General features: G+C 32.1%; 3 protein-coding genes across 5 annotated transcripts; 1 reads left to right on the forward strand and 2 right to left on the reverse strand.

Annotated features, from left to right (window-relative positions):
* Positions 1-119: 119 nt before the first annotated feature.
* On the forward strand, positions 120-5473 carry LOC115696235 (F-box/FBD/LRR-repeat protein At5g53840). 3 transcript variants are annotated; one of them, XM_030623140.2, is made up of 5 exons: positions 120-1464; positions 1539-1727; positions 1869-1985; positions 2089-2157; positions 3079-5473. In XM_030623140.2, the coding sequence occupies exons 1-5, from the start codon at positions 283-285 to the stop codon at positions 3082-3084; spliced, it is 1563 nt and encodes a 520-aa protein (XP_030479000.1). In that variant the 5' UTR covers positions 120-282; the 3' UTR covers positions 3085-5473. The 3 variants fall into 3 exon arrangements, with proteins under 3 accessions (XP_030479000.1, XP_030478999.1, XP_030478998.1); XM_030623139.2 differs by lacking the exon at positions 3079-5473 and adding an exon at positions 2247-2439; XM_030623138.2 differs by lacking the exon at positions 3079-5473 and having other exon boundaries at positions 2089-2439.
* A 4441-nt stretch (positions 5474-9914) lies between these two features.
* On the reverse strand, positions 9915-11983 carry LOC115697009 (flotillin-like protein 4). The gene is made up of 2 exons (XM_030623910.2): positions 10744-11983; positions 9915-10560 (listed from the first exon to the last, which is right to left on the reverse strand). Exons 1-2 carry the CDS (start codon positions 11671-11673, stop codon positions 10030-10032), a joined length of 1461 nt encoding a protein of 486 aa, XP_030479770.1. The 5' UTR covers positions 11674-11983; the 3' UTR covers positions 9915-10029.
* Positions 11984-15112: 3129 nt separating this feature from the next.
* Positions 15113-17871, reverse strand: LOC115697010 (flotillin-like protein 4). Its single transcript, XM_030623911.2, has 2 exons — positions 16886-17871; positions 15113-15770 (listed from the first exon to the last, which is right to left on the reverse strand). The coding sequence occupies exons 1-2, from the start codon at positions 17813-17815 to the stop codon at positions 15261-15263; spliced, it is 1440 nt and encodes a 479-aa protein (XP_030479771.1). The 5' UTR covers positions 17816-17871; the 3' UTR covers positions 15113-15260.
* Positions 17872-19493: the final 1622 nt, after the last annotated feature.

The raw sequence follows: 19493 nt of genomic DNA on the forward strand, positions 1-19493 counted from the left end.
AAGATTTGTTTTAATGAAATTTCATTATTATTCAAAAAAAAAAAAAAAAGCAGAAAAATAATTAAAATAATGTTAGCAAAAGGCACTTAAATTATTATTTCTTTTTTACTGAATTATTTATTTATTTATTATTAGTTTGCATGATAATAATCCGATAATTCCAACAAAATTCATTCTCTAACGAAAAAACAAGGAAGAACGCCTAAGTTCTCTTCTTCAATGGAATTTGGAAACCCAAGAATTTCTCCAGACGCAACCAACGTATGATATGATCGTTCCATTATGAATCAATCTTCGCCGAGCTCGTACCTTCCGGAGCCAGTCATTCAAAGCATACTGAAACTTCTTTCTCCAAAATACGCAATTCGAGCTTCTCTGACCTCCAAGCTATGGCGATCGGCTTGGATTACATCTCCGGTCTTTGAATTTGAAGAGAAATCGTTACCTTTTAAACAAGCAGATTTCTACGACTATGCACGACGCTGTTTGGCAGTTTGGTCCGACCACTGCGATGACAGAGTCAATATGGAAAAGCTTTCCGTCTACTCCGACGTAGGCACCGACGGTACATTCTTTCCTCGATTTGTTGAATTGGTATCCATTGCAACGAATCGTAATGTTAAAATTATAGAACTCCATAACTGCTCTGAAGATTATCATAGTCATACGATCTTGTCTACTGATTCTTTATGGTCGTTAATTTCTGATTGTAAATCGCTCGACGTTTTGTCTTTGAAATCGTTTCAATTATCGCTTGCGATTACATTACCAGTATTCTCTTCTGTGAAGAAGCTTGAGTTGAGTGTTGTTGGCATAGATAACAGTAGCCTTAGGTATCTGTTATCTTGTCTCCCATTGTTAGAAGAATTTGTAGTTGGGTTTTGCTTTGATTTCACAGAGCTACGTGTTTCATCTCCCAAACTCAAATCAATGGAACTGTCTATTTGTGATGATGATATACCCCAAAATGTCTTTATTGATTCTGTAAATCTTCAATCGTTCACTTACACCAAGGCCTTTAATGCTCAAGGACTTCTTAGATTTTCGAATTGTAAATTGTTAAAAACTTTGCAGATTGAGCGTACCAAAATCAGTACAGGGAATGCATTTGATGAGTACCTTTCTCAAATTCCCTTTCTTGAGAATTTAAAACTAAAGAGTTGTCAGATTAATGAGGGTGTTACTGTTCAAATCTCTCATTCCAATCTCAAGAGTTTGGTGGTGAGTGGATGCTTTCGGTTGTGTAAGGTTGAATGCAACACCCCCAACCTTCGATACTTCAAATATTCTGGTGGCATTCTTAAACTCTTTAAATTTAAATACTGTTCCGGGTTACTCAATGCGAAGCTCGAGTTGTATACAGGTTCTTTTGATGGCACCGAATGGTTTTGGTTCATTAGGCTGAGAAACTTTCTAGAAATTTTCCGTGACTGTGAAGTATTGTCTATGGCTGTTCACTTAGAGGTAATATATTGATTGTGATAGCTTGCTTTTGTCTTATTGTTACAATCCAGTATAATCTTTTTTCTGTGTTTTAGGGATTTCCAGAAGAACTGAGAAATTATGATATGCTTCCTGATCCGTTTTATGAGTTGAAGCATTTGAAAATCACGAATAGCATGTTCCCAATTTCACAACAGGCCAATTTCTTCAATGCCTTTGTAGAGCTTTTCCCTTGTGTAGAAACCTTTTCTTTGAAGGCATTTGATTGTGAGCTCACCATTAAGGTACCAATGATCTCTTGTTCATGTTAAAAAGTTAATGAACAAGTTGCTTGTTAAGAATTTCATTTCTCTCTAAGCCAACTTCTTTTGGTTTGCATCTAATTTTGACATTGTGATTCACTTATGCTTTATCTTTAACTGCAGTATGACGAAGATAGAGATTTTAATTTGAGCTGGATACCCTTTATTCGCGCCTCAACAAGCGATGAATATGATAAGAATTTTGAAGAAATGAAGGAGTGCATTGATACAATTGTGAATGTGAGCCAAATCCAATTATGTAGTGTCCTTCAATTTATAAAAATTCAGCTTCTGTTTATATATTTGTCATATGAATCTGCTAACCATGTTAATTATGTTTCAGTTGCTTAGCTGGACAGAGGAAAATTATTCAGAGGAGGAAAACTGTGCAGATGAATACTCTGAGATGGATGTAAGTAGTTTTGGAGTCTGATTTTGATTTAAATTCGTTTTTATCAGACAAATTAATCTGGATTTTGTTTTCTTTTGCTTAAAATGTAGGTAGAAATATAGTGAACAGTTCAACTCAGTGAATCAAAGTCCCACGAGAATTTGTCCTTTAAAAGAAAATTGTGGTTATTAGTAAAGCAAATGATGACAGCTTACTGTGTTCTAAAACCAAAAACATAAATGTTGTCACTTGAATATGGAAATCAATTGTGTCAATATAGTTCTTAAGTTTGATTTTGTCAAATCTGTTCATTTTCCTCCTTTTTGGACTATAGTGTATAATTTTAGGCAACTAATAATTTATTTGCTAATTAGGATTTTTATCTCCCGAACTTTGACATGTACCGAATCACAAGGTCGTTAAAAATTCTCCTTAAACCATTGAGATTGTTGGATTTAAGGACTTTTGTCCAATTTTAATAAGGAAAATCTAACATGGATAAAGGTTTAGAAGGTATGATTTGGTACATGTCAAAGTTTGAGGGACATGATTTTGTAGGTATCAAAGTTCTGAGAGCATGATATAGGACTGAATTAGTAAAATTAAATGCAATTATATCCAACAATTTTAATAGTTCAAAAAAATTTTAACGTTTAGAAAAATTCATGGGCATGATTTGATATATGTCAATTATGGGACAAAAATTTTAATTAGCTTAATTTATTTGTCATTTCTTCAAAATAATGTGCTAGAAGTTAGTTATAGGGTATTATTCAATTAATAAAGCTTATATTATGGAATTGGTCAATTTCAGTGTACTAATTCACCTTTAATTATCTTACATGTGGAAATACATGTTGAGATAAGTTTTTTTTTTGTTACAAATAATATTAATTAGGCATATTTTTTTTTTCTAATCTTAAAATTGTTTCATATCAATAGATTTGATGTAAGTTGCCACGACTGGTCTAAAAGTATGTAAGAGCCTAAGGTAAAATTAGCATTTGGGATCTTATACAAAGAGTTTCATGATAATTCTATTATTGTAGTGGTAAATATTTTTATGGGATATGATTTTGTCCCGTTATTGTATTTTCACTGTAATCCGTGATGTACGACAGCCGTCAGATGAGGGAGTTATTTGATCTGACGGCTGAGATTGATCTAGGGGTAATTAGGGTTAAAAAGTATAAACGTACCTTTACGCTCATTTAATGTACCCTGAGACCCATCTAATGTACTACGGAATACATTCCGTGAAAGTACATCACGGAACAAAATCATATCCCAATATTTTTAAATCTATCGTGTAAAATTTCAATCATAGATATATTAAATTTTAATATATCCTTTAACTATTAATTTAAAATGATATTCTGTTTACACTTTATACTATTTTAATTATATTCTCTTATTATTTGAAATTATATGTATGTACTAATAATTTTTCTTTCTTACAATTTTGGAGTTGGACCTAAATGTACATCTTGCTTCAGGGTTGATCCTAAAGATTTTTATTTTAAGCAAAGTGACGAAATTCATTAAAATGGCGAAAAAGTCACACAAACCGGAATAATGAGTTGAGCCAAAACAAGCCAGAATAACAAACAAATTAAACACAACTTGGAAGGCTAGGCCACTAAATTTTAACGCTCTCTGAAGAAAATGTAAGTTTGGGAAGTTAGTGAGCTATAGAGTTGGCCATTCGGTTACAATGCACAAAAGAAAAATCAACAAACTTCTTACAAAAGGCACCGATATCTTCTAGAACAACACCAAAGGCAGAGTAACCCAACCTTTTGCAAAGAATAAGGCCATGTCTCACAGCCAAAACTTTAACAAACCCAAAGGAATAGCATAAGATCCCAACAATCTAAAATGAGATTAGTCAAAGTGAGATGATATGTATCACAAAAGTCTAAAGAGTTGTTTATCCCATGAATACATATGATAAACAAACTCCTTCATGGACCAATTTGTTCCTTCTATACCAACAAGGAGCAAGAGGGATTCATAGAAGTCCACACCAAGGTAAAACTTAGAAGGAAGTTGGATGGGAAAAAGCCTCTTGATTGCCTTCAATTTTTGACAATCCCAAAAAACATGAAAAATGATAATTATTTGTGAAGAGAAGAATAATAAATAAAGAAAAGATATGAGAGAAATTAGAGTTTTATTCAATTACAAAGTTAAAATGTGAAAGAATACAACTAATAAGAAAGTCTTATATAAACAATTAACATACTAAAATAACTCTAAATAACTATTTAACAAAAAATTGTTTCATTCTTAATTTCACAAATTGGACAAGTCTTGCCATTGTGAATTCCGTGGCTTGCAAGATTGACCACCGGCACGGCGGGATCTTATTCGAAGAAGCTTTCCATAAGAAAATTTGAACCTCGGGAGGCATGTTTTAAGGACCATAAAGCTTGCCACCATTTTGATAGACTTGAAGAGGAGATAGATTGTCTCAAGTCTTTATGGCGAATAGCCACACTTCTCATCGTAAACATACCTCTATTTTCGATGCACCAAATAAGATGATCCTCTCTCCTAAATAGGGAGGAAAGACCTCCAAATGTAAATTCTCCCTAACTTATTCCAAATTGCCCATGTATGGACTTCATAAAAAAATAAGAAATTTAATTTTTTTTAGATCGGGTCCGATGTAGACCCAAAGCCCAAGCATGGAATGGAGATTGAAGATAAAGGGCCGATGTAGGCTCGATACTTCCTCGTACTTTTTGAAATTTGATAGATTGTTTGTAGGTCCGATACAGGACGATGGTGGACCGATTGTGTGTGTGATTGTGATTACAATTGATAGAATGCTTGTAGGTCCGATAGAGGACGATGGGAGGCCTTATAGTGGGTCTGATAGTTATACAATTTTATTTTTTTAAAAAAAAAAATAGAATTCTTGTAGGTTCGATAGAGGATGACTGGGGGCCCGATAGTAGGTCCAATTGTTATTAATTTTTATTTTTTATTTTTAATAGAATGCATGTAGGTCCGATAGAGGGCGATTGGGGCCTGATAGTGGGTCCAATGGTTATTGCAATTTTTTATTTTTACTATCATTTTGTGTGTATCTGATACTGGTTCGATAGCTATCTGATGTTGATCTAATGATTTGCTACAGATTGTCTAACATCTATTTTCTTGTTTCTTTTTTGTTTTCAGCCACGCCTTATACTTCTAGTGTAAGAGCATTACACAGGCCGTATCATTTGGCGTGGCGGTAGTTTTTACTATCTGAGAATTAAATCAAAATTTAAGGAATTCCAATTATAAAAAAAAAAAAAAAGGGTGAAAGAATCCCTTTCAAATAATTCTTCGAGAGAGTGAGTCATTAAACTTTTTAGGTGCATTGACCTATAAGTTGTTGATGCACAAAATTAAATCTAAGAATAAAGTGGACCTATCATGAAGCTCTGCTAAAAACTCAATCTTTACCCTCAAGTTCCTAAATACTATTATACGTGATGAATGCAAAAATAGTTGAACCTCTCTTTCACAGATATAAAAAATAGTATTAAGAAGAAAAAATCATTAGCCAGAACAAATAATTCATGAACATGAGTAATTTTGGAACCCAATTGGACCCTTACCTGACGTATATTCGACACAATCATGTCCTTCAAACATACCACAAAATTGAATAACCATCGGACACACTATCGGTCCTATATCGGAACTACATCAGGTCCTCCACACTGATCTCAAAATTGAACTACCATGAAACATATATCGGACCTAATCGGGTCCTTTAAATAGACATTAAAAATGAACAACCATTGCACACCATCAGGCACACAATTGGACCCCATCAAGAAATCATTTTTGACCTTGGATCTGAGCAAACTATCAAACTACTATTGTGCCACTATTGGACCCCATCAGACTAGGGCCAACCTTGAGTAATAATGGGTCAAAGAAATTTTTTAAGTGTGTATTTTATCTTAAGTAAAATGTGAGTATTATTGGCCTTCTTTTTACAAATTTTTTCAAAAATACCATTTTTTTCAATATAAAAAAATATACTATATAAAATTTTTGGACCCTGGGTTAGAGTGAGCTCTAAGTACGGGCCTAGCTTGCCTTAGCCAAGTGCTGGGCCTACATCAGAATAGGCAAAAAAAGCCTAGAAACTAAAAAATATGCAGAATTCTCGAACAATAACCAATTCCACACAAAAATTAGCAAAACACAACAACAACCCATAGCTCAAACATCCAAACAACACTCTAAACTAAATATAAGAACGAACAACAAAAATAAGCAAAAAACTTTACTTACTCGTTGATTGTTCCCGAACTTCGTTGCATGCTTCCTCAAGAAAAACGTCTCATCACTAAGGTGCTTTACTTGTAGGAGCTGGGAGAGGTAAAATGTATAATTTATGCAAAATTTTAGTGTGATTTCACTACTACAAATTGCACTTTTGGTGTCGGGTTTTAAACTGACACTTATACTTTTAGTGTTAGTTCATAAAACCGACACCTATTCTACAGTCACAAAAAGTCAAATGTTTAGTGTCGGTTTTAAACCGACACTATTAACTTTTAGTGTCATTTTACAACCGACACTTAAAGTATACATATATATTTTTTCTTTTAGTGTCAGTTTAAAACTAACACTATTGAGTTTTAGTATCATTTTATAACCGATACTTAAAGATTCTTTAGTGTCATTTATAAAACGACACCAAAAAGACTATTTTATGATTTTTTTTTTTTTCCTTTTACGTTGCTTTATAACCGATACAGTTTTTTTTAGTGTCAATTTTAAAACAACACAATATTATTAGCAGTGAGAATTGTAATTATATGTCAATTTCCTCAACAACAATATAAGATTTCAAAATTAACATAAAATATCAATAAAAATTAAATAGCTAGAACATCACATCTTACTTATACTAAATTCAATAAATAGTATACCAAAGTACTATATTTATCCTAGAACTAATTAGGATAAGAAAAGTACATCCTACTCAATGAATTTCACCCAATCATCCTAAACTATTTCGTCGAGTGTGTACAGTTTATTAAAATATGTAATCCACGAGGGGGTTCGTCATTGGTGCTCCATTTGCTGGTGCAAGGGGGTCCGACAGTGAGGGTAGGGTTTCGACGGTCGTTGTTGGTGTTGGGGGTTCGACGACAGGGGTTGGGGCTGGTGGCGAGAGAGATGAGATGAGAGTGACGCTAAGAAGAGACGAGTAGAGCTAAAGGGATTTTGGTTTGGGGAAGAAGAGAAATGAAATAAGGTAAAGGGTTTGGGTTTGGGGTGATTTTTCTTTTTAAGTTTTGATTCTCTTTGGCCTTGGTTTATAACCAAGACTTAAGAGGTTATTTAACCTTTTAAGTCTTGGTTATAAACTGAGACCATATAGGTGTTTTAGTTTTTTTCTTAACTCTTTTAAATCTCAGTTTAGGCTTTAGTGTCGGTTTATTGACTGACACCATTGAATTTTTTTAGTGTCAGTTTTAAACTGACACTTAAAACAAAGGGTACTCTATAGTGTCAGTTTTTTAAAAGGGTAAATAGCGGCATAAGTACCCAAAGTTTTAAGTTTGTAAGCGGCATAAACCCAATGTTTATTTTTAGCGGCATAAGTACCCAATGTTTGTAAAGCTGTAATTTTTCTTCAGTTTTGAAAGTACAGACTCCGTTTTAAATTTATTAAAGGAACATTTGAAAGTAACTGATACTACATGTTTCTGTCTAGACCCAATGATCAAGAATCTAGACCTTATATGTGGCCTATTTAAGAAAATAACAGGGTTTGTACGGACGAAATTAGAGAAAATTTACAGTTTTACAAACATTGGGTACTTATGCCACTAAAAATAAACATTGGGATTATGCCACTTACAAATTTAAAACTTTGGGTACTTATGCCGCTATTTACCCTTTTTAAAATAAGTGAAACTTGAACTGACATCAAAAATGTCTTTTGTAGTAGTGTTTGGCTAGGGAGAAAGTGAGAAGATGATGTAAGAGAGAAGAGAGTGAAGAGAGAAAGAAAATGAAAAGAGGATGAACTTGGAGCGTACGGAGAGATATATTTTGAGGGGAGAACAAAATGTCTACCTATTCTTCTAATTTTTATTTTTGGCTTAATGCATCCATAATTAGTCAAATTTTTCTTATATAATAACAGTAGTAAACGAGCAAAGCCAAAAGTCATCTCAATCTTGCATGGTGAGAGAGAGCATTGTGTTGGCAAACCATGTTGTAAAAACATGAGAAATAATCATTTTGGCACTAACCTTTGAGATTAAGCAAAAAAAAAAAAAAAAATACTAACCTTTGAGTGGGTCCCACTCAATTAATCTTAGTAGAAGACTTTGTCCAAGACAAATTTGCATAGCATGTTTAGATGTAAAATATGGTCTTTTAATATATCACTTAACTAGAAATAATAGGATATTTAAAAAAATACATTCACATTTAAAAAAAAAAAGTCTCTCTTTCTAACTCTCTCACTGATCTACTTGTAGTCTTCACCCCAAAACCCTAAGATCCATAAGCTCAACTATCCTAAAATCCCCGAAATCCCTACTCATCACTAGATTTCTGAACTCGCTCGTGTTTTGCGTTTTTTTTCTTTTAGTTTTTGACGATATCACGAAACATTATTAAATGTTGCTATATCACGATACATCACTGCATGTCTCTAATTCATAACATCACTAAATGTCGCGAAATCACACTAAAGTTTTCATGATGATTAGTGATATTCTTTGCATTTTTAGTCTCATATCATAAATACATTGCTAAATATACAAATTATCGCTAATCATTGGTAAAATTCATTTCTAACCTCAAATATGGCTTATTATTGATCAATATCGTAAGATATTGCAAAAAATTGAAAAATCAATCCGTAAAAAGGTTAGGAAATCTGCTATATACATATCAATTAACTAATTTTTTCAATCACAATATAATTAGAGTCAATTATACTAAAAATAAACTAATTTAAATAAACTTTCTATAAAGAGAATTTTTTCTCTTTTATGCAAAGTTTCTTGAAAGAAATAGAGAGCCATGAAATCGTGATATACACAATAAAATGAATATTTTATTCTCATAAAATATTTATAATAAATTAAAAATATTTTATCAACTAATATTGTCAAAAAGTAGCTAAAAATTGTGTTATATTGTGATATGAGAGAATGAAGATAATATAAATTTTAAGAAAAAAAACAAGTATTGAAGGAGATAATAAATATAGATACTATCTTATTAATAACTACAGTGATTCTCATTCATTATATATATGTACTTCTTGAAGAAAATATTTTATTAGTCTAATGTAAACATATTCAATTAATTCGTAAGATTTATTAATATAATATTATACATATATAAACATATATATTTTTTTAAGATTTAAATATATAATTTAATTTTATTTATTTTTTATTATTAATTGAATATGTAATTTATATAGTAACAACATTTTTTAATTTCAAATATGTTAATAGATTTTACAAACATAAAAAAGTGCCATATTAAAAGCTTAATTGAAATGATAAGCAAAAGTTAAACCCCATATATATGAAAATAATCTTTAAAAAATTATATTTTTGTAAATAGCTCTTTAGAGCATGTTCATGGATCTACCAATCAGGCTAAATTTAACACTGATTAAGCAATACTTAATTATGTTAGTCCAGGTAAAATATTTTAACACTCATCTCCTTGCTGCTAAAAATTGCAGCCAACCCAACTACTACAATCTTTCAACACTCACTCAATTTATAAATTCATGATATAAATTCTAAAATGTCTTGGTAGACCAACAAAAAAAAAAAACTGTTTGAACAAAAGATAAATATATAAAATCCATAATAATAATTATAAAAAGGCCATTTAAGTGTGAGAATTGGGTGAGTGATCAATAGGAGAATCAGTGGACAAGGTTCCCATCCAAGAAGGTGGCAACATTCCAGTCTGTTCTTGAACTGTCTTAAATAACGGCGGTAACATTTGATAAACTCCAGCAACCTCTTTCATAGCCTTATTATTATGATCTCCTTCATTACCGTTACCGTTAGTCCAGACACTAATCTTGGGTTGAAGACCACGAACAGCATCAGCATTGATCTTGGCAATGTCTTGAAACATACCATTGTTAATCATGAGATAGTCTCTCAAAGCATGGTAGTTACCTCCAAGAGATTGTAGAAGAGTGGTTACATATGTGGCTTGAGCTGAACCCAAAGCAATGAGTCCCTCTGCCTCTTTCTTCTTTGCATACAATTCTCCTTCCGCCGCTTGTTGCCGTGCGTATAGCTCGGCTTCGGCTATCGCCTTTTTCGCCTCTGCCTCTTTCTGCTTTTCGTAAAAAATTGCTTCTGCTTCTTTTTGCTTCTTGTACAGCTCCCAATTTGCTTCTTGTACCTTATTAATAAAATAAAGATATTAAATATTATTATTGGTGCAATTTATTATCGAGTTATACGCTATATTGGCCTAATAGCAATAACAATAATCCTAACTCATATTTGATTAATATATGCTGTTCAAATTCATTGACACAAAAGTTAAGTTGCAACAAAAATATAAGAAAACAAGTTTACTAACCTTAGTCTCATATTCAACACTAGCTTTGCTAAGGAACTCAGCCTTGAGCTTCTCAGTCATTGTCAAAGCATTCATTTTCTCCACCATTTGTTGTAGCTCAGCCTCCCTTAGTGCCACCGCCTTGGCCGCCTCGACCTCCGCCAATTGTGCATCCTTAGTCAAACCCGCCTTTTTCATAGCCAGCTCAGCATTAGCCTCAGCCACCTCAGCCTCTCTCGCATTCTCAAACACCTTCACTTCACTCCTAACCCTAATCTCCTCCTTCATACCCTCACCGTGCCTTTGCGTCGACAAAATCTTCGTCTCGGCATCAATTTTCGCGGCATTCTGAACCGTCTGACCTTCTCTGAGTTTAGAACCAATCTCACCTTTCATCTTAGCCTCAGACACATCAATCTTAGCCTGGTTCGCCGCTTCCATCTGAGTCTTTTGCCCTAAATAAGAGAAATACTCGTGTCCGGGCACATCAACGAGTTGTTTCACATTAGCATTGTAAATCACAAGCCCGAATTGATTAAGTTCGAGTTGAACTTTATCGAAAACCTCTCTTTTAAACTCTTTAGTACCTCTAAAGATCTGTTCCATAGTCATCGAGGCAGCGAGAACACGAGTCTCGCCCTCGATGACTCCCTGGACAAGCTCTCTCACGTGGTGAGAGAGCTTGTCGTGAGTTGTCATGAGCTTGGCATAGAGTTCGAGACTCTTGATGTCATCGGCACGTGGACCGATGGTGAAGATGGCCGGGAGGACAAAGGGGAGCTTTTCGGCACTCATGGCTTGGACTTCGAAGGTGTAATTGACCGGAGAGAGGTCAAAGGCTGTGCAAGATTGACCTGGGAGAATCCATGCTTTTTTCACTAGCTTTACGTCGTCGATTCCGGCGCCGGTGATTACCAGGTACTCCGATGCCTTTGCAACTTTATAATACATTTTGTTATTATATTATATTTCCCAATATTGATCAATAATTCCAATGAGTATTTATAAGTAGGATTTGAGAAGTTAATGACAATGGTTTTGCAATTTAATCCTTAATTAAATAAATTCAATTACTTTTCTTTTCTCCTTAATCATTCACTTTGAATTGGTCTCTATCCTATTTATTATTATTTATTTATCATTTTTTATACGATAAATGTGGTATTTAATTTATTATTATTAAATTTGAAATTAAGGATTGTTTTTGTAAGCATTTAATTTAGTTTCTTTTTTGGTTTTATGTTCTCTTTGTGTTTGGTAAGGTGGTAATTATACAGTTTAGTAATACATTATATTTTAAAATGCAAGGTGTGTTTGGATATGAGGTAGTAATTACATATGAAATCTTAATATCTTGTTTGGCAAAATAGTTAGTAATTACATGGGAAAATAATATTTTTTAGTAGCTAATGTTTAATATGGAAGTTTTTAGTAATTACACAGTGTAATTACATCCAATTCTCATGAGGGGCCATGAGAATTGGACAGTGTAATTGGAACCCCTCAATTACTTCTAATTACACAGTTACAGTGTAATTACATGGTCAGACAAACATATCAAATTGTATAATTACCTCTAATTACACACAAATCTAATTACATTGTGGCTTTCCCAACGCACCCTAAGTATTTTTTTTTTTGTTTGAAAGTTAAATTTTTGTTTAGGAAAAAGATGGAATCTAATAATCTGTTTTTTTTTTTTTTTTTTTGAAAATTAAAATAAATCTTTTTTTTTTTTAATTTAATCTGAATTTTTTATTTCTTCAAAAAAGGAAAAAAAAAATCAATCTTTTTGTTACGATTTTTTTTTAATTTAATCTGAATTTTTTATTTCTTCAAAAAAGGAAAAAAAATCAATCTTTTGTTACGATTTTGTTTAAAAGTGGAATATATTTTTTTTTTTAAGAAAAGGATTAGGTAAAGCCACAATGTAATTGGATTTGTGTGTAATTGGAGGTAATTACACAATTTGGCATGTTTGTCTGACCATGTAATTACACTGTAACTGTGTAATTTGAAGTAATTGAGGGGTTCCAATTACACTCTCCAATTCTCATGGCCCCCCAGAGAATTGAATGTAATTACACTGTGTAATTACTAAAAACTTTCCATATTAAACATTAGTTACTAAAAAAATATTATGTTCCTTGTAATTATTACTAACTATTTTGCCAAACAAGATATTAGGAATTTATATGTAATTACCACCTCATATCCAAACACACCTTGCATTTTAAAATATAGTGTAATTACTACACTGTGTAATTACTACCCTAGTAATTACTCTACTGAGTAATTATACAGTTACTTTCAAACGCACAAAAAAAAAATAATAGTGTTTAAGAAAAAGAGTGGGTGTTATATTATGAGATTTATTGGTATCATATATTATTGAAAGCTTAACATATATACTTAATTAAAAAAAGAAAATTTGTTAAAATATACTTAAAAATTCAGACTATTCTTTTAATATATCACCTTTACATAAATACTCTAAATCCAAACACCCTAAAACCCCAAAATTACCCTTACAATTCAAAAGCTCTCTTCTCTCACTCTCTCTCTGTCTAACTTCCCCCTTCTCTCTCTGTTATTCCCATCCAGCCCCAAACCTTTCAAGCCCCGATTGTTCACGAGCTCCGACCGACCAAGGCGACCCACGACCAAGAAGACCCATGACGACTCGCGACGACCCACGACGACCCACTAGAAGCACCCAAGACAACCCACGACCACAACATTTTTTTTTTTCTGGTTTCTGACCCATCTAGCGCTTGTTTTCTGTATTTTTTTTCTTCTGATTTTTGACGATGTCGTGAAACATAGCTAGATGTCGCGAAACATCGCAACATCTCTAAATGTCTTCAATTCACAACAATGCTTGTTTTCTATATTTTTTTTTTCTGATTTTTTGACGATGTCGCGTAACATCGCGAAATCATGAAAACATCTGTAAATGTCTCCAATTCACAACATCACGAAACACATCATGAACATCATCGCGAAATATTGCTAAACATCGCTAAATATCGCTAAATATCGCAAATCATCACCAAATTTCGTCCCTGACCTCAGATTTGTTCTATCATTGCAATACATCGTTAAATATCGTAAAATATCGCAAAAAACTGGTAAACCAGAAGAAAAAAACGAAAAAAAACAAAGAGAAGTTTTTATAAAATGTAAGGCGGCCGAACAACACTAGCTCCGGTGATGGGTCGTCTGACTGGTAGAGTGTGTGTGTGTGGTGTGAGTATCCTAGAGAGAGATGGATGTTTGGTTTTTATTTGTTTAGGGGTAAAATTGAATTAGAAAAATAGTAGAAGTATATTTTACATATGCAAAATATGCTAGCATATTTTTAGTAGATAAATTAATTTTAAGCATATAATATCAAATTTCCCTCAAAAAAAAATAATAATAAATATATTAGTAAAAAAGTAATATACTCAAATCATCAATTTATTATTATATATGAATGAAATTATTAATAAATTAAAATATACATATACTCAAATTATTTTTAGGTCTTTTAATTTTTTTACTCTGTATTGTTGTGTTTATTAGATATAAATTGTAAGTACTTTTATATTAATTTATGCATTAATCACTCACTTTTATTCTTTTAGTACTTTGCTACATATTTTTTATTTTTATAATATATTTATTTTATATAAAATATAATTATGTAACAAAATTTTTGAATTAGCACGACACCCACAAATTTCATGTAGCACCAAAACCAAAAGAGAAATGCTAAGAGAAACTTTAAGTGCCAAACACTATAAAAATCATATAAAGCTATTAGTGTATTTTAATATCTGATTCCACAAATTTTGTATTAAATAATATGTGAAACTTCTAGCTAATTATTGGGTATCAATATAGTGTTAAGAGACTTTAAACCAATTATTGGGTATCAATATAGTGTTAGAGACTTTAAAGTGTAAAATAACAATACTCATTATATTACTTTCAAACCAAACCAATGGTTATTTTGATTCTCATGACAACAAACTAAAGAGACTCAAAGGGAAGGGAATGGTCAGGGAAGAAGATCTGGGCTTTAAATGCAAAAGTATTTTTGTCGCCCTTAATACTTTGATTGTGTCAGGTGGCAGGATATTAGGAGTAACTTTTGTCGCATAGTATAGGTGGAAAAATTCCCGCTCTTGGCCAATGGATAATTTTCAATTTATTAAAGGTGATTTTTATTGCTCCTAATAGTAACTGGTTGCGTCTAATACTTTTAGGAGCCACATTTCTCACTCCTAATACTATACATACCGATTAAAAGAAAAGTTCAAGCTTCTTTAGGGGCGATACTCTTTTGTCGCCCTTAAATGTGCTGCCCCTAATATCTTAAATTATTGTAGTGATGCTCAAAACATTTATTATATAATATAATAATCCCTTTACATCATTTTTAAAAGCATATCAAACACTATGCCATGAAATTACAAAACAACAAACAAAAAACTCTTGAACAAAACAAATATATAATAAAATCCAAAAAAGAGATAATAAAGTTATCAAGATTAGTCTTTAAGAGAATCATTGGACAAGGTTCCCATCCAAGATGGTGGTAACATTCCAGTCTGTTCTTGAACTGTCTTAAATAACGGTGGTAACATTTGATAAACTCCAGCAACCTCTTTCATAGCCTTATTGTTATTATCTCCTTCATTACCGTTACCGTTAGTCCATACACTAATCTTGGGTTGAAGACCACGAACAGCATCAGCATTGATCTTGGCAATGTGTTGAAACATACCATTGTTAATCATGAGATAGTCTCTCAAAGCATGGTAGTTACCTCCAAGAGATTGTAGAAGAGTGGTTACATATGTGGCTTGAGCTGAACCCAAAGCAATGAGTCCCTCTGCCTCCTTCTTCTTTGCATACAATTCTCCCTCCGCCGCTTGTTGCCGTGCGTATAGCTCGGCTTCGGCTATCGCCTTTTTTGCCTCTGCCTCTTTCTGTTTTTCGTAAAAAATTGCTTCTGCTTCTTTTTGCTTCTTGTACAGCTCCCAATTTGCTTCTTGCACCTTTATAATAACAAAAACCAAGAATATTAATATTGATTTTTTTTTTTAAGAAAAACAATTATATTGAGAATCAAAATTTTGAGTTTTTTTTTCTTTATTAAGATCCAATTAATGATCATTTATAAAAATGTTAAGGGTAAATTGCAGCATAAATTCAATAATTTTTTTTTAGTGAAATAACTGATACTACATATTTTCGTCTAGACCAAATAATTTAGAATTTGGATCCTATATGTGCCATGTTTAAGATAATAGCAATCTGTACTGATGAAACTGGAAGAAAATTACAATTTTGTATAAACATTGATATAATTATAAAAAAAAATATATATATATAAAGATTGATATTTATGCTGCTAAAAAATCATTAGGTTTATACCATTTACAAACACAAAACTATAAATACTTATGCCACTATTTACCCAATAAGTAGAAAGAAAATTAAAGCTCAGAAATCAAAATTACCAATGCTACCTAATACTTTGATGAGGTGTCTTATATTGTTCGTACAATTCAATTTGGGTCTTGTTTATTTTACTTTTAATAATTATTATAAAAAATTCCTAAACATAGTACTTAATAATAATACTCTCTAAAGTGAAAATACATGGCACATGTAACACATTGCTAACTTCATTAGGCCAACTCTAATGGAGGTTGTCTTTATAATTGACAAAAAAGTGGTAGACCATAATGTATAACGTGGCAAGAGAGATAAGTAAAGAAAAGATATAAATATTGGCACCAAACCAATGCTCTTTTTATTTTTAATTACAAAAATAACAAAAAAAAATTGTAATTGGTTAAAAAATTATAAGTGTGTTAAATGGAGCCAATTGGGCAACTAACTCCATCGGAGATACCCTTATCAAAAGAAACTGAAAACTTAGTTATATATAGACTTGTATTTGGAATGAGATATAATAAGTTGCTAATATCATTCAACACAAAATAACCCAACGCCAAAGATTAGGAAGACAAGGAGAATGAATTTTTATTCAGCTTTAAGGTAATATTATTGGTAAAAAATATAGAAAATTAAGTTCCAATCATATGTGGCAAAAATTATATTAAAAGAAAAAGAAAAAAAATGTAAGAAATCATATTATACCAACCTTAATGTCATATTCAACACTAGCTTTGGTGAGGAACTCAGCCTTGAGTTTCTCAGTCATTGTCAAAGCATTCATTCTCTCAACTTCTTTTTGAAGCTCAGCTTCCCTAATTGCCACCGTCTTGGCCGCCTCAACCTCCGCCACTTGTGCATCCCTAGTTAACGCGGCCTTCTTCATAGCCAGCTCAGCGTTAGCCTCAGCCACCTCAGCCTCTCTCGCATTCTCAAACACCTTCACTTCACTCCTAACCTTAATCTCTTCCTTCATACCTTCTCCTTGCCTTTGCGTCGACAAAATCTTTGTCTCCGCGTCGATTTTGGCCGCATTTTGAACCGTTTGACCTTGTCTGAGTTTAGATCCAATCTCTCCTTTCATCTTAGCCTCAGACACATCAATCTTAGCCTGATTCGCCGCTTCCATCTGAGTCTTTTGCCCTAAATAAGAGAAATACTCGTGTCCCGGCACATCAACGAGTTGTTTCACATTAGCGTTGTAAATTAAAAGCCCAAATTGATTAAGTTCGAGTTGAACTTTATCAAACACTTCTCTTTTAAACTCTTTAGTACCTCTAAAGATCTGTTCCATAGTCATCGAGGCAGCAAGAACACGTGTCTCGCCCTCGATGACTCCCTGGACAAGCTCTTTAACGTGGTTAGAGAGCCTGTCGTGGGTCGACATGAGCTTGGCATAAAGTTCAAGACTCTTCATGTCGTCCATGCGAGGACCGATGGTGAAGATGGCGGGGAGGATGAAAGGGAGCTTCTCGGCGCTCATGGCTTGGACTTCGAAGGTGTAATTGACCGGAGACAAATCGAAGACTGTACATGATTGACCTGGTAAAATCCATGCCTTTTTCAAGAGTTTTACATCGTTGATTCCAGCTCCGGTGATTGCCAGATACTCCGATGCCTTTGCAACTTTATAATACATTGCTATATATTGTATTTACAATGATAATGAATTTAATTAAGAGACAAGTTTTGTATCAGAATATATATATATTTATAGACTCTTACAAATTCAATAAGTAGACTTGTTTATGTAGATGAACAAGTTGATTAATTATTATTAATACTTTCAAAGAATAAAAACAGATAAGTAATGATATTGTGTTTTTAGATATATTACTTTAATTATTATATTAATCTTAATAATCTTGCAATCATAGTTGACCAACGAATAGTTCAACATTTGTTTTTCTCAACTACTGCATTATTATTCAAGTAATTATATTTTGGTGTTTTTAAACGTAAATTTTTGAAACTTTTTGAATAATTTACAATAATGTTAAAAATAATAAATTGAAATATAAAATTTTTATTGTGGATACTGTAAGTTATTGTTAATTTTTTTAGTATTGAATAGTATTAATTTTTGTTATTTGACTTTCATAACATCTACAGCTATATATATACATCACAATATTTTAAGTTGTATATATATTAAAAATGTAAAAAATACTTTCTTAGTTGCCAAGTTTGAGAAAGAAATAAAAAATAAAGACCAATAATAAATAATAATCTATTATAGGTATATACTTTATTTTACAAAATGATATTAATAAGTAATTAAAGACCATTTTCAGGTATTTTAACATAAATAAAAGAAATATGGAGATTATACCGAAACATTGTTTGTACGAACGTTCTTGCCATGTTTGTTTGACTGTATGTTATATAATTTATATAATGTAATGTTTAGATTAAATCAAGTGGCAAATAATTAAGTATGATAAAATAGTAACTTACAATAGGAATTTCCATAATTTGAAAGATGATAGATAAAGACAAACTTTGTAATTCCTTTTTATATTATAACTCTTAAAAAAATTAATAAAAAATGTATAAGAAATGTCACTTTTGCCAGCGCACATGGCAAAAGTTTGGTATTGCGCTAGTAAAATAAAATTCACTTCTAATGTGTTGGCAAAAGGGATTGACAAATCAACATTGGTATTAGAACTTTTGTCAGCACAAAATGAAAAGCGCTGACGAAAATGACTTTTTTCAGCGCGTAAATGCGCTGGTAAAAGTTAGATTTTAGCCACTGTAAATGTGCGCTGGTAAGACTTTGACATTTTTGCTAGCGCCGTTTGCAAACAGTAGCAAACTGTACTGATAAAAGTGACATTTCTTGTAGTGTGTTACTAATTATGTTTGGATGAGAATGAATGATAGTTATTAAAAATATAGTTGTTAGAGACTTGATTAACTCATTTATAAAACGTATAATTTACTCAAAATTAAATGGGAGTGCTTTGGAACAATTCTGAGAAGAATTAATCAAACTTGAAAAAAATAGTAATTAGTAACTAGTTAATTTTTTTTTTAGCATATCATTGCATGCGTTTCTTGAACATTGGGAGTTTTTCTAAAGGTTCAAAACTTCTCAAAATCACCCAATTAATATCTTAAATGTCCACTTTATGATTGGTAACAACCAATGATTTTATTGTAGTCATTCATATTTATATGAGAGTGAAAATTTTATAATGGTGACCATTTGTTTACTTGTAAAACATGAAGTTGAAACCACTAGTTGCGTGGTTAGAACCTTGTGAGGATATGCTCATTCTTAGACACTAGACTGAGTATATGAGTCTTGAAAA

Source organism: Cannabis sativa, chromosome 7 (genome assembly GCF_029168945.1).
Source record: "Cannabis sativa cultivar Pink pepper isolate KNU-18-1 chromosome 7, ASM2916894v1, whole genome shotgun sequence".
Taxonomy (NCBI): Eukaryota; Viridiplantae; Streptophyta; class Magnoliopsida; order Rosales; family Cannabaceae; genus Cannabis; species Cannabis sativa.

Excerpts from the sequence above, each read along its gene's own strand:
- LOC115697010 (XM_030623911.2), bottom strand. The coding sequence starts at position 17,815 with ATGTATTATAAAGTTGCAAAGGCATCGGAGTATCTGGCAATCACCGGA. Across the intron at positions 15,771-16,885 it reads GTGTTGAATATGACATTAAG|GTGCAAGAAGCAAATTGGGA; the intron begins GTTGGTATAATA and ends GTTATTATAAAG.
- LOC115696235 (XM_030623138.2), top strand. The coding sequence starts at position 283 with ATGAATCAATCTTCGCCGAGCTCGTACCTTCCGGAGCCAGTCATTCAA. Across the intron at positions 1,728-1,868 it reads ATTGTGAGCTCACCATTAAG|TATGACGAAGATAGAGATTT; the intron begins GTACCAATGATC and ends CTTTAACTGCAG. Across the intron at positions 1,986-2,088 it reads GCATTGATACAATTGTGAAT|TTGCTTAGCTGGACAGAGGA; the intron begins GTGAGCCAAATC and ends ATTATGTTTCAG.
- LOC115697009 (XM_030623910.2), bottom strand. The coding sequence starts at position 11,673 with ATGTATTATAAAGTTGCAAAGGCATCGGAGTACCTGGTAATCACCGGC. Across the intron at positions 10,561-10,743 it reads GTGTTGAATATGAGACTAAG|GTACAAGAAGCAAATTGGGA; the intron begins GTTAGTAAACTT and ends TTTATTAATAAG.